Raw genomic sequence first — 13,526 nt, forward strand, 5'->3', positions numbered from 1 at the left:
TCTGTCTTCAAGCGCACAGTTCCGTGAGAATGGAAAAATACCAGCTAACTCAAAGTTAAGAACTATACAGCTGGGCAAACTCAGATTAAGTTGAATTTAGAAACGGTTCCCTTGGTAACAAAAATGGACAGAGATCTCGCAAGAAATCAGCCAGGAGTAACTCTTTAAATGTCCTAGTCCATTTCAGTGAAATAAAGCAGGTTAAATTTGTTGTTGGCAAATAGGATGATTAATCATAATATTCAACACAATTTTCTGTGTTAGTTTTTTATAGTTAGAAAAATCAGGATATTCTATTTCGTGCTTAGTCACTCAGCTGTGTCCAACTCTTTGAGACCCCATGGACTGCAGCCTGCCAGGCTCCTCTGTCTATGGGGATTCTCCAGGCAAGAATACTGGAGTCGTTCGCCATGCCCTCCTCCAGGGAATCTTCCCAACCCAGGGACTGAATCCAGGTCTCCTACATTTCAGGTGGATTCTTTATTGTCTGAGCCACCAGGAAGTCCTACAGTTAGAAAATCAGGATGTTCTATTTTATTAACTCATAAATTCATTAGGAAAATCAAGGAACTGAAGAGATTTATAGGATCTATGATGGAAGGTATACTTTCAAATTGAATTTAAATCTTCTCAGTCTTATTTTTTTAAGGTAATTTGACCACATATACCTCTTAGTATGTCAAAATTCACTCATTTTTGTTTAGCAAATGAAAAAAATAAAAGCGGCTGCTTCTTCGCCTAACACTGGTACTTGCAAAGAAGTAGAAAATATCCAAGAAGATCTAAATCAAATTAAATTACACGTCTCACTTAGTTTTCTAGAAACACTTGAAAAATAATAAATATCATTAAAAATACATCATAACCAGGGAAATTAATGTCTTTGAGCTAAGTGCCTGGATTTTTAGATTAATTTTCATGAAGTCTGTGATGAAAGCTGACATCAGCTGAAACTCTGACACTATATTAGTACTGTAACAGTCACACAAATAAACTAACAGGTCAAATGTGACAGGTATGTGGGTATCTGTGTGTGTACATAAACACATATACTACTACTGCTACTGCTAAGTCACTTCAGTTGTGTCCGACTCTGTGCAACCCCATAGATGGCAGCCCACCAGGCTGCCCTGTCCCTGGGATTCTCCAAGCAAGAACACTGGAGTGGGCTGCCATTTCCTTCTCCAGTGTATGAAAGTAAAACGTGAAAGTGAAGTTGCTCAGTTGTGTCCAACTCTCGGCGACCCCATGGACTGCAGCCTACCAGGCTCCTCTGCCCATGGGATTTTCCAGGCAAGAGTACTGGAGTGGGGTGCCATTGCCTTCTCCAATAAACACATATACATGAATATAAATACTTAACAACATGAATCATATACGTTTAATACATTTTTCCCATAATGATAGCTCATTCTTTTATTTCCTTTCTTAACCGTTGGCTGCTTGAAACTGAACATGCGGAGGGAACATTTGCTGTTTTTTGACCTAAGTCAGAAGGTAAACAATTTGTCTGCCATATGGGAAACCCTGGGTCGAGAAGATCCCCTGGAGAAGGAAATGGCAACCCACTTCAGTATTCTTGCCTGGAGAATTCCAAGGACAGAGGAGCCTGATGGGCTACAGTTCATAGGGTAGCAAAGAGTCAGACATGACTAAATGACTAACATACACACACACATCCATCCTGTTTTCTTTTAGTATCAGCATGTAAATTTCCTTCTGAGGACTTACTTCCTTCTGTATAAAGAGCAGTGTTGGTGGGTCTGATAATTAAAAGGGTCCTACTCTTCTGTGGTCAAGGACATGTGACCCCAGCCCATTAAACTCTTCCCTCCAGAACTCTGAATCGTGCAGGAGAGATGCCAAAATCTCACAGGGCAGTCCATTAGTTTCCAACACCAAGACCGTTCCTGTTTCCCACTGGCCTGAGCTACTCTAAGTCCATTCTTGTTCTTTGCCAGCCTGTCCCTTCATTATTCCTTCTGTTCCCTTCTCTGGATACATTTGTTTACCAGGGAAGGTTTCTTCTGCTTGCAATTAAAGAAAACTAAAATGAAATAATACTAGAAGTAGCACCTACAATAAGGGACTACTATTTCCTCAACTTACCTTTGTTTGGAATTGAATCGTCTTAAAGGAGAACCTCTCCTATAGTCAATTATAGGTTTAATATACTCATGTATTACTAATGAAGTCTCATGTCATATTACTCTATAAAAAATACATCAGACATCACACATGCTGAGAATGAGAGACAAATACCTTCTTGGCTTTCCAAGGTGATAAATTCAGTAAAATTTTCATCTCTAATTTTCTACTAAGCATAATCCATTTTAATCATCCCTCTCCTAATCACCAGAGCAACTGGGGCCAAAAAATGTTTATATTCACACTTGCTTTCAGTGCTGACACTGTCACAAACTATAATTTTTTCTCTATAGGAGGTGCCAGATTGCACTGGAAGTTGTGTTACAGACAACCGACCAGATGTCTTTAAGCTATTGCTGGCCCCATATCACCTTCCTTCTTTCTGCCATTTTCATCTTAAAACATTTGCTATATTAAAACCAATTCATATATTTTTACTTGTAGAAATAACATCTGCATACCGAACAATTCAATACTAATAGTAACTTTAAACACTACCATTTAAAAACCATTTACCCCATATATGCTAATGGGTAGCTCAGCTGGTAAAGAATCCGCCTGGAATGCAGGAGACACTGGTTTGATTCCTGGGTTGGGAGTTCCCCTGGAGAAGGAATAGGCTTCCCACTCCTGTTCTTGGGCTTCCCTAGTGGCTCAGAAGGTAAAGAATCTTCCTAGAATGCAAGAGACCTGGGTTTGATCCTGGGGTTGGGAAGATCCTCTGGAGGAGGGCATGGCAACCCACTCCAGTATTCTTGCCTAGAGAATCCCCATGGACAGAGGAACCTGGCTGGCTACAGTCCATGGGGTCAGAGAGTTGGACGTGACTAAGCACGGCACACATGCTAATGATGGCTTTTATTTTTCCTACTATTATTATCATGATCAAATGGAAAGGCCTATCATAAGTATTTAACACTTTCTCTCATTCAATATTCCTATTAAACCTAGAATAGATGGTGGGGAGGGGTGATTTCGAGGAGAACTAACCAGCTGATAAGAGAGCTGGACCTTTCAGTTTCATTTCCTTGACCACTGGGGAGATCAAGAAGAATCTGAGTTTGAATCAATATCTAATAGTCAATGACTTAATCAATAATGTCTGTGTAGTGAAGCTTTTGTAAAAACCCCAAAGGATGGGGTTTGGAGAACTTCTGAGTTGGTGAGCACATGGAGATCTGAGGGAGATTGGTACTCTTTCCCTATACCCTGCTTTAAGTATCTGTTCCATCTGGCTGTTTCTGAGTTATATCCTTTTATACTAAACCCATGATCTAGTGAGCAAAATGTTTCTCTGAGTTCTGTGAGCTGCTCTAGCAAATTAGTCAATCCCAAGAAGGGATGATGGGAACCCATGATTTATAGCCAGTGGATCAGAAGGACAGGTAACAACCTGGACTTGCAACTGGTGTCTGAAATTCAAAGAGTGGGTGGTTGGAACCTCCAATGTAAAATGGGTTGGTCAGAAGCACAGGCAATAATCTAGACTTACGGTCAGCATCTGATGTGGGATGTGGGGCCTGCCTCATAGGTCTGAGCTCTTAACCTGTGAGATCTGATGCAGTCTCCAGGCAGATAGTGTTAGAACTGGGTTAAATTTAGGACATCCAGCTGGTGAAGAAGCAAGGAGATAGATGAGTCCCAGGCTGAGCAGCTGGAGTTCCTCCCCTGTGGACAGAGACTCCAAAATAGGAGGGAGGAGAAGCTGAATCCTCCCAGATAAGAGATCAAAGACCACACACTCCTTATTCTTGAAGTCAAGAAGATCTTCCCAACCACACATGCGCATAAAGTCTCCTTGGACATCAAAAGGAGGGGGTGTCACCCCATAGCAGGTGATGTCAACCTCCCCATAGGCCTCTTTGCTGGAATGTGTCTTGGCTAAGAGATATGTGTGCACACCTAGGAGAACCCCGAGATACACCAAACACAGACTCAGGACCAAGCAAACCAAGATGATTGGCCAGAGGACACCAGGAAGAAATGCCCCATAGAAGTGATTAAACTACCGTGAGGGCACGATTCTCCCTCTGACCCTGCTCGTGTGTCTCCACAAGTACTGTACTCTTATTTTCTCTTAATAAATACTTTACTATTTTACTACTTTCTGTGTCTTTGTGGAAATTCAGAGCCAGGGCCTTGTCATTGTCTATCTGTCCTCAAAGTCTAGTGGCTAGTATTTCGAGCTCACACTGCCTCAGGCTGACTTCAGTCTCCGGCTGGGAACTGAAATACTGCTTCAAGCCACAGAAGGTCAAGGCCACCCGAGATCAGTGTTGCAGAAAATTTCTTGGCGTGGGGGAAAACCGAAACACATTTGATGACCGGAAGTGTCAGAAATGAAGTGTTCTGTGTGAGCAGTAGAGAAGACACGTAAGAGAGAGAAAGGCGGCAAACAGTTTTCCCATTGAGAATGCTAGATAACGTTTGTGTCAGAAATCACAGCGGAAACTGCCACCAACTGAGGGAACCTCTGTTTTAAGAAAGTTTTGTACTGCTGTCATTAGGGACATTAAAGAGTTTTGGGGGTCATGGTGTTACTTCCTGTCCACTGTACCCCTCCCCTTCTCTGACAAGTGGTCCACTTCCTGATCAGCTCGTTGTAAAGAGCATCGTTATGAAGTCAAGCTTGGCCCTGTTGGGCAGTTCTCTTCTTGGTCTCTCTCTGGATTTCACTCATCTCCCTCTCCTGGCACTCAGCCTTGAGGAAAGTAAGAGCCTTTCTGGTTCAATTGCAGGTACTAATCTTAAGTCCATTTAAAAAGTATCCTCTCTGCATCTCTGTGGCACCTGGGCTAGCTGTTCCCCATCGCTACCGCCACAGGCAGAGTCCTCAGATCCAGTTTCAACTTACACTTCTGCATTTCTGTGGTCTGCATTGAATTCAGATCCCCCGTTTAGTCCCGTTTCATGGCTTCCTTCTGCCTTGTCCATTTATAGCATTCATCCCTACTTCATGCTGTATTTCAACCCTGATTCAATCTCATTTCATCATTTCCTGGAACCATCCTCTTGCTTCCTGGGTCCCCATCCCACACTTCCTTTCAGCTAACTGGTTCATTATAAAATAGGCCCAAGGGGTAATAGCGAATGTTTGTATAGAACAGTATCAGTATTAAGGCAACGCAGATGATCAGGGAGAAGCTGTTCACGTTAACGTGGAAGAGTAAAGATAAAATGCAGCCTAGAAAGGCAACAGGACAAAATGTAATAACGTGACGTGTGTGGGAGAGACGTTAAAGTCATTCAGATCACATTCTTTGTCTGTAGCTTTCTACAGTTTTCAATTTTCTATTAAAGTGCTAACAGGCTAAATGACTGCTAAATGACTAGAGAGGAAGGGGAATTGTCATTTGTAGCCCAAATTTTCCAAACACTTTGAAATCCTGCAGATTAATTAACCACAAGCCAGTAACAAAGTAAAAATAATAACTCATATTTACTTAAATGAATTTCACATTTTTCTGGCAGTACAGATGATTGCTATCATAACTCAACTTAATAGTACACTTAATCTTTCCAAATTAGGACATGTAACTTAGGAAGGAAACTACCTTTTTATTAACTTTCGTTCTATGCACCAGAGATCATACTGGGTGATTGGATAAAAAAAGAAAAATAAAAATAGAAAGGCAGTTAAAGAGAAAACCTTCGACTACAGAACACCAAACAGACTTCAAAACTTGAGGGAAGTTGTTCTACTTGATGATCTAACAAGTAAGTTTCATTTTCCTCAAACTTCTCATAATGCTATTGCACTGTCTCGTATTGCATATTGTCTGTGGTAAGTGGATTAAAACATGGAAAGGGATTTCTTAGACAAGATACTTGAAAACTGGATTGATAAGGGAAGGTTCCAAAACAATTAAAAATTTCAACAGAGTTAAATAAACAGCTTTAAATAGCATTTGAAGAAAAACAAATAAACAAAAGTGTTGGCCTAGATCATGAGAATATAAAGTTTGAGTTGTGTACCATTTAGGAAGTCATAGACTTCCAGTTAAGTATTCTAGACTATTTTGATACTAAACCATATCTAAATTTGTCATAGGGCAAGAAGTAGGCTTCTCTGATAGCTCAGTTGGTTAATCCACCTGCAATGCAGTAGACCCCGGTACAGTTCCTGGGTTGGGCAGATCCTCTGGAAAAAGGAAAGGCTACCCACTCCAGTATTCTGGCCTAGAGAATTCCATGGACTGTTTCATCCATGGGGTCACAAAGAGTTGGACACAACTAAGCAGTTTTCAAATTAAAAAAAAAAAAAATGATTTGTGGAATTCAAAATACATATGATCATTATAGAACTGCAATCTATGATAATTATTTCCAGTGATCATTATTTCTCCTTTCATAACAATATATGAGTATATCTAAAAATTCAAAAGAAATCATTTTATCCTCTGACCTAACTGTTAAGTCTTATGTTCATTTGCTGGGCACTCTGACATTTGAATTGCCTCTTCCTTACCACTTATCAAGTCATCTCAGAAGCTGGTCTAGAAATGTTGGTTTAGCTTTTAAAAAGCTCAGATGAGTGTGCTGTGGAAAGTCCAATTTGGTTTTGGGTGGGTTTCAGCTAAGCTGGGCAATGGTGAGGGTGGGGTGGGAAATGGTATTTCAAAGGAAACCCCCATTGACACATATAATGATGTGGGAGCCCCCCCTCAACACCAGCTTGATGCAATCCAGAATTTTGTCTACTGAGTGGCTCTGTCACTGAAAAAGGGTCCTGGAAGGAAGGAGTCAACAACAGCCCAGTGGCTTCAACATTCGCAGTTTCTGAAAAAAACAATCTCACTCTGAAATTATATCCCCCGCCCCTTCCCTGGTCCTTGATATTTTACTTGGTTTTATTAGTAACCCACAACACTTGCAGCTCATAACTTTTCACAGTGTTCAAATCATGTTCAGAATACACATGATCAAAATGAATTCCAATAAAAAATGTTAAGACAGGGAAGATATCATTAGGAACATTTTATGAAAGGGGCGACTAAGGCTCAGAATGATTTAAGTAAACTGCCCAAGGTCACCTGACAGTGGGTGACAGTCAGAATGACCCACTAGCCCTCTAATTACATGCTTCACTTTCTTGGAGTCACTCTCTCTCTCTTTTTTTTTCCCAAAATGAAAGCTAAATCCCAGGATAATACTACAGTCCTCTACTCAACAGAAGAGACAAGCTGTGAAAGAAGATATGCCTATCTTAGGAGGACCAAAAGCAGGCAACAGCATTAGGGAGTCCCCAGCGCCTTCCACAGAAGAAAGCTATTCACTGTATGAATGATCTTAATTAAATGTGAATGCACAGTCACTGAATGCTGTGGGGAAACACACCATCCTTACTGGCTGCTTTCCCCATACTTCTCAGTAGCAATACCTTCCAATTCAATTAAGATAACTCATGGCGTGATTAGTTTCATTATATGGGAGACACCTGGGACTGTCCTAACGTCAAATCCTTCGGCCTTGCAGTCTCTGTAAGATAGACACATTCTTCTCCTGTGTGTTGTCTCTTTCAGTGGACACAAGAAGGAGTAAGTCTTGTGGTGACATAACCTTAGGACTTCTAAATTCCACTGAGAGATAGGCAGCTAGGAAACTGCATTTTTTGGATTGGTCTGAAGGTTAACATAATCTCAAAGCAAAGAAGTCTCCAAACTTATCCTCTTTAACAGGCTGATGGTAAACAACTGATGAGGCTTTTATGGGGCCAGTGGAGACGTCACAACTGAGCATCCTTTGGGATCAGTGGGGACCAAGAGGTTAGATTCTGAATTCAGCATAGTCTCCTTAGGAAACAGTGAGTGGAAAGACCTGGGCACATCCCATGGGAACAGGTCAAAGGGGTCATTTGCCCATGTTTGCCAATGGGAGACATATACTACTAAGATCCTGAGATAGAATCAACAAGGCATCAGAGCCAGACCTATGAGCCAGACCTCCAAGTAAACTCTACTCACATTAAATTATCACCAGACAGATTGTAAGTATAAAGAGAACCACTGGTACATGAGATGGAGTGTTCCATACTTGATTTTGGCCTATGAAAGCCTGAGTGACTATTCATTAATTTGATTTTTCATATTCTTTCAATGTCTATTCATAAACAACCGTTATATGATCAAATATATATAGTTTTTTAAGTTGCTCTGTTTCTAGATAAAAAATGTTTATATGAACAAAAACATTATTTATCTCTACAGCAGTGGTTCTCAACCTGGACATCACTCTCCTTGCCCGAGAGGACATTTGGCAATGTAGGGAGACATTTTTGCTTGTCACAACAGGGGAGAGCTTGCCACCAGCATCTACTGGGTAAACGCCCAGGCCGTCACTAAACGTGGTCACAACGCATAGGACAGCTCCAAACAACAAAGAAATCTCCAACCCAAAATGATAGTAGTGCTGAGCTCAAGAACCCTTGCCTTGAAGAAAAACAAGCAAAACAAACTGCCTGGTAAAATAAACATTCCTATAAAAAGAGTACCCAATCATTCATCATATAAAGTGGGCCTTCCACATTACATATGAATCACTGAAGCTCTAAGCATCCGCCCTGATACTGACAGATAGAAAGCTAGAATTCTGTATTAAGGACACATTTTCAGAGCTCTCATTTTGTTTACCAACCCTAAGGCAGAAATACTTTTAACAGTAAACAAAACCAAATCTTTTTAACCTTTAGAATGTACCAATTTTTACTCTCTCCCTCAGCTCACTTAATTAAATCATTATTTACATTTCCTTTCCTATTTTGGGTTGCTCTTTCTAAGAACTTTAAAACAAATCATGAGTGGTACACGATAAAAATAGAGCAGTAATACTTTTTTAAAAACACAACTGTAGGCACATCATCAACTGGGGTCTTAATTGAGGCAATTATAGACTTTTCTTTAAAAAAGGAGAATATTCTAGCAATAGTAACTCTCTAAATCCTCTCTCAACATGTTTTAAAATAATGATGATAGTAATTCCAATATTCTAAATAACTTGGTAGTATTTTAACTACTTCAAACCTCTTCCAATATGTTTTAAAATAATGATCAAAGCAATTAAAAAGTAATGATGTAAGTAAAAAAGGATATTTATGAGCTAATACTCTGTTCCATTTAAGACTTTGCCCATCACCCTAGGTTAGATTACCATGCCAGAGCAATTTTTTTTTTTTTTTAAGTATTGAAGAGAAGATGAAAAGCAAACATCAACATTCAGATACCTACAGAGGTAAATCTGTGGATTTCTTCTTGATTTTTTCTCCTCATTGTTCGTCTCTTCTTCCAAAATTCACTGGGATCCCGTTTAAAAACCTTTCCTCGGAAGCTCATTGTATTGTTGTTACTTGAGTGGCAAGATATTTTAAAATATCAATTCCCTTAAGCCTCTTCCTCCTGAAGCTTCACCAGGCCGAACAAATTTTTCTTCTCTGGTAAAAAGGGAAATGCTCATGCTACATTAACATAACTCAACAGAAAGGAAAAGAAAACCGACAAATTACCGCTTCCTGTGAGTAACTACCAGCTGTTCAGATGCACTTTTGTGCATGTATTCTCCCTAATCACCTGCTTTAAAGCAAGACAAAAAAGCACAAAATGACTCTGGATGTTTAAGAGAATTGCTCACAAATAAATAAACCATAGGATCTTAAACTCACCCTGGGAACCAAGTTGAACCTGAATCAAAGAGCTAATTTACTGTAGGCTGCCATATCTGTTAGTGAAACAGCCATCCAAACTTCATCATTGTGGCTAGATTCCAAAGGTGAACTGCAATAATCTTTTTTTGGTTTTCCCTGGTGGCTCAGATGGTGAAGAATCTGCCTGCAATGCAGGAGACCCAGGTTTGATCCCTGGGTGGGGAAGATCCCTTGGAGAAGGAAACAGCAGCCTGCTAGATCTCAAAAGTGAATTGTAATAATATACCTGTTTAAATCAGTTACTCATTACATCAGTGGTCTTTCCACTTAGGCACAAGGGAAAATATTAGAATTCCATTTATATCAGTCATCTAAATAAAGAAATTGTGCTTTACTAATATTTAAGTGGAGAGTGAAAAAGTTGGCTTAAAGCTCAACATTCAGAAAATGAAGATCATGGCATCTGGTCCCATCACTTCATGGGAAATAGATGGGGAAACAGTGGAAACAGTGTCAGACTTTATTTTTTGGGGGGCTCCAAAATCACTGCAGATGGTGACTGCAGCCATGAAATTAAAAGACACTTACTCCTTGGAAGAGAAGTTATGACCAACCTAGATAGTATATTCAAAAGCAGAGACATGACTTTGCCAACAAAGGTCCGTCTAGTCAAGGCTATGGTATTTCCAGTGGTCATGTATGGATGTGAGAGTTGGACTGTGAAGAAAGCTGAGTGCTGAAGAATTGATGCTTTTGAACTGTGGTGTTAGAGAAGACTCTTGAGAGTCCCTTGGACTGCAAGGAGATCCAACCAGTCCATTCTGAAGGAGATCAACCCTGGGATTTCTTTGGAAGGAATGATACTAAAGCTGAAACTCCAGTACTTTGGCCACCTCATGTGAAGAGCTGACTCATTGGAAAAGACTCTGATGCTGGGAGGGATTGGGGACAGGAGGAGAAGGGGACGACAGAGGATGAGATGGCTGGATGGCATCACTGACTTGGTGGACGTGAGTCTGAGTGAACTCCGGGAGTTGGTGATGGACAGGGAGGCCTGGCGTGCTGCAATTCATGGGGTCGCAAAGAGTTGGACACGACTGAGCGACTGAACTGACTGAATATTTAAATAACGCATTGACATGGACACCTTCATTCTCTATGTCATATGGTTACGAACAGTCAACCAATTAATTCCCTAATCTTAGATCTTTACTCCCTTTCTCTGATGCAATGTAAAATTGCACTTCCCCCCTAAAACCCACTCCAGTGCCCCTTCCTGTTTTATTTTTCTCCATGGCACTTGCTGTCATGTGACACTGTTGTACAGTTTACTTATTTATTTTACTTATGATCTTCCATCTTCCACTAGATTCTATGCCACAGGAGTGTGGGAATTTTGTTTGCTTTGTTCACTGTGTATTCAGTGATCAGAACTGTGCCTGCTTCCAGAAGATTCTCAGTATATAACTGTTTAATAAAAGAATTGAGGGACTTATATACCTTATGCTAAACAATGAACTTGTCCCCTATGTATACTGTATTTTGAAATATTAGCTATTGGCAAGGACTGTATAGTTTATAAATAAACACAGAATATGGGAATGCATTCAACTTTTTTAATGAAGTGTGTGAGATAAGTAGTTGGAGGCCACGGGACTAGTGACTAATTGATTAAACATTAGAAAGATAGTTCTAAAAATAAGTGTTGTGTGAGACAGTCATTCAGATTCTTTAAGAGTTTGTTTCTTCATCTACAGGATGGACCTCCTTAATGGGGGTGCTCATCAGTTTGGTAGGTGCTAAAGGAACCATTGCTTGTCTAGGAAGCAATCTGGGGTCTAAAAGATGGTTGAAGGAATATTTCCATTGAAGACTGATCTTCACGACCACTGAGACACAAGCTTGAACCAGCTCTCCCAGGAGACAAGTTCTGAGCATGTGACATTATGGAGTAGCTGCCCGCGCTTAGGTCAGGTAGTCAGTTTCACAGACACTTGTTGGGGGCATCTTTGCACAGAGAGCAGTATGCTGAGCATTGGGGACACACACAAGAAGCCCAACCAGAAGGGCAATTTCTGTGCAAAAGGCTCTCAATATTCTGTGAGTTTTGAACTGTAAGAAAGAAAAATAACAAGGTTGCTATTGGTATTCACGTCTTAGCTGGAAGCAGAACTGAGGATATAGGCAGAAACGGGACAATGACAAGAGGACCAATGAGTTAACACAATAAGTTGTGGGTTTTGTGGGAGTTTTTGCTCCAGAGCCTTCTCTTCTCTTTCTAGAGCTCAACACCCTTAATGGTGCAGGCCCAGGCTGGCTGCCATGGTGACACCAACTTGCCACCCAGAAGTCAGTGGTCCCACGTATCCAGGTGGCTTTTGCTCAGCTTCCTTCAGGTCTTTACTCAAACGTCGCTTCCTCACAAAGCCTTCTCTGACATTCATCTGAAACTACGGCTTTCTCCCCTAAACACTTTGGATGCTCCTCCCTTGCCATGTTTCGGTGGTGGTGGTGGGGAAAGTCAGGTCATTAAGATGATGGATAAGACACTCATCTTGCCCTGAGAAGCCACTTCTGCAAGCACAGTTCTTGTTCTGTAATGAAGGCAGCAACCCTCAAGGAAGCTCCCACTTAACCAGCTTGTTCCAAAGACAAGACTCTCCTGGTGCTCCAGGGGTTAAGAATCCTCCTTCCAATGCAGGAGGCATGGGTTCCATCTCTGGTCAGGAAACTAAGATCCCACATGCCTTGGCACAACTAAGTCCACGCACCACAACTACCGAGCCAGCATGCTGCGACTAATACCTGACACGGCCAAAAATAAACAAATATTTAAAAATACATATACAACTGGAAAAGAACAAAAACCAAAAACCAAACAAGCAGACAAACAAACAATAAAAAGACACGGCACTAAATAGATACCACTTGCTTATTTGATAAGCCTCATAGGACTTCCCTGGTAGCTCAGATGGTAAAAAATCTGCCTGCAATGCAGGAGACCCAGGTTCAGTCCCTGGGTTGGGAAGATCCCCTGGAGAGTAGAATGGCAACCCACTCCAGTGTTCTTGCCTGGAGAATTCCACGGACAGAGGATCCTGGCGGGCTATAGGCCATGAGGTTGCAAAGAGTTGGATACAACTGAGCAACTAACACTTTCATTATTAATTATTATTAAATCTGTAAGAAGCCTTCTTTTTCTTACAGACTCTAGCTCCTCATGTACCTCTACCCTGTCATGCAGAGATTTGGACAGACAGGTATAAAGAGATACTGCTTATTTCCTGCTGAAGTATGGAGACCCAAGAAGGATCTTTCAAAAACTATGAGGAAAACAGCAAGATGCTATAAAAATAACAACTGAGGAGGTAAGCTGTATTGTTATTCTGCAATTGGTTAAGAAGGCATCCAAGGATTCTACAGAGCAGAAGCCCTTTTGACGCATGGTCATGGGATAGATAGAAATTCCACTCTAAGTCTTTCATTCTAAAGAGAGTTGACCTTCTGAGTAACTCTTTTGCATCTGTTAGATGAGCAGGTACATTATAGCATATGAAGAATGTTCAAATTCAACTTTTTCCTTACATAATATTATGAGAAACTGCCTTTGAGTCACCTGATGTCCCGAGGTAAGATTATGTTTCTATTTCAAAAGCTTAAAGTAGTATTTCACAACCCTTTCGGATCATGAACCTATTTGAGATTCTAACAGAAACTGGACTCACTCACTGAGGAAATGTAA

At 40.7% G+C, this 13,526-nt stretch overlaps 1 protein-coding gene across 3 annotated transcripts in view; it reads right to left on the minus strand.

Annotated features, from left to right (window-relative positions):
- DOCK10 (dedicator of cytokinesis 10) overlaps window positions 1–13,526 on the minus strand; it is a 304,971-nt gene that overhangs the window by 184,043 nt on the left and 107,402 nt on the right. The window contains exon 1 of one of the 3 annotated variants that reach the window (XM_068968165.1): window positions 9,372–9,476. The exons of the other annotated variants lie outside the window; for them this stretch is intronic. Within the exon in view, the coding sequence (XP_068824266.1) occupies window positions 9,372–9,476 (105 nt within the window). Of the gene's footprint in view, window positions 1–9,371; window positions 9,477–13,526 lie in introns of those variants that run through there. 3 annotated transcript variants of the gene reach the window in all.

This window comes from Capricornis sumatraensis, chromosome 3 (genome assembly GCF_032405125.1).
Source record: "Capricornis sumatraensis isolate serow.1 chromosome 3, serow.2, whole genome shotgun sequence".
NCBI lineage: Eukaryota > Metazoa > Chordata > Mammalia > Artiodactyla > Bovidae > Capricornis > Capricornis sumatraensis.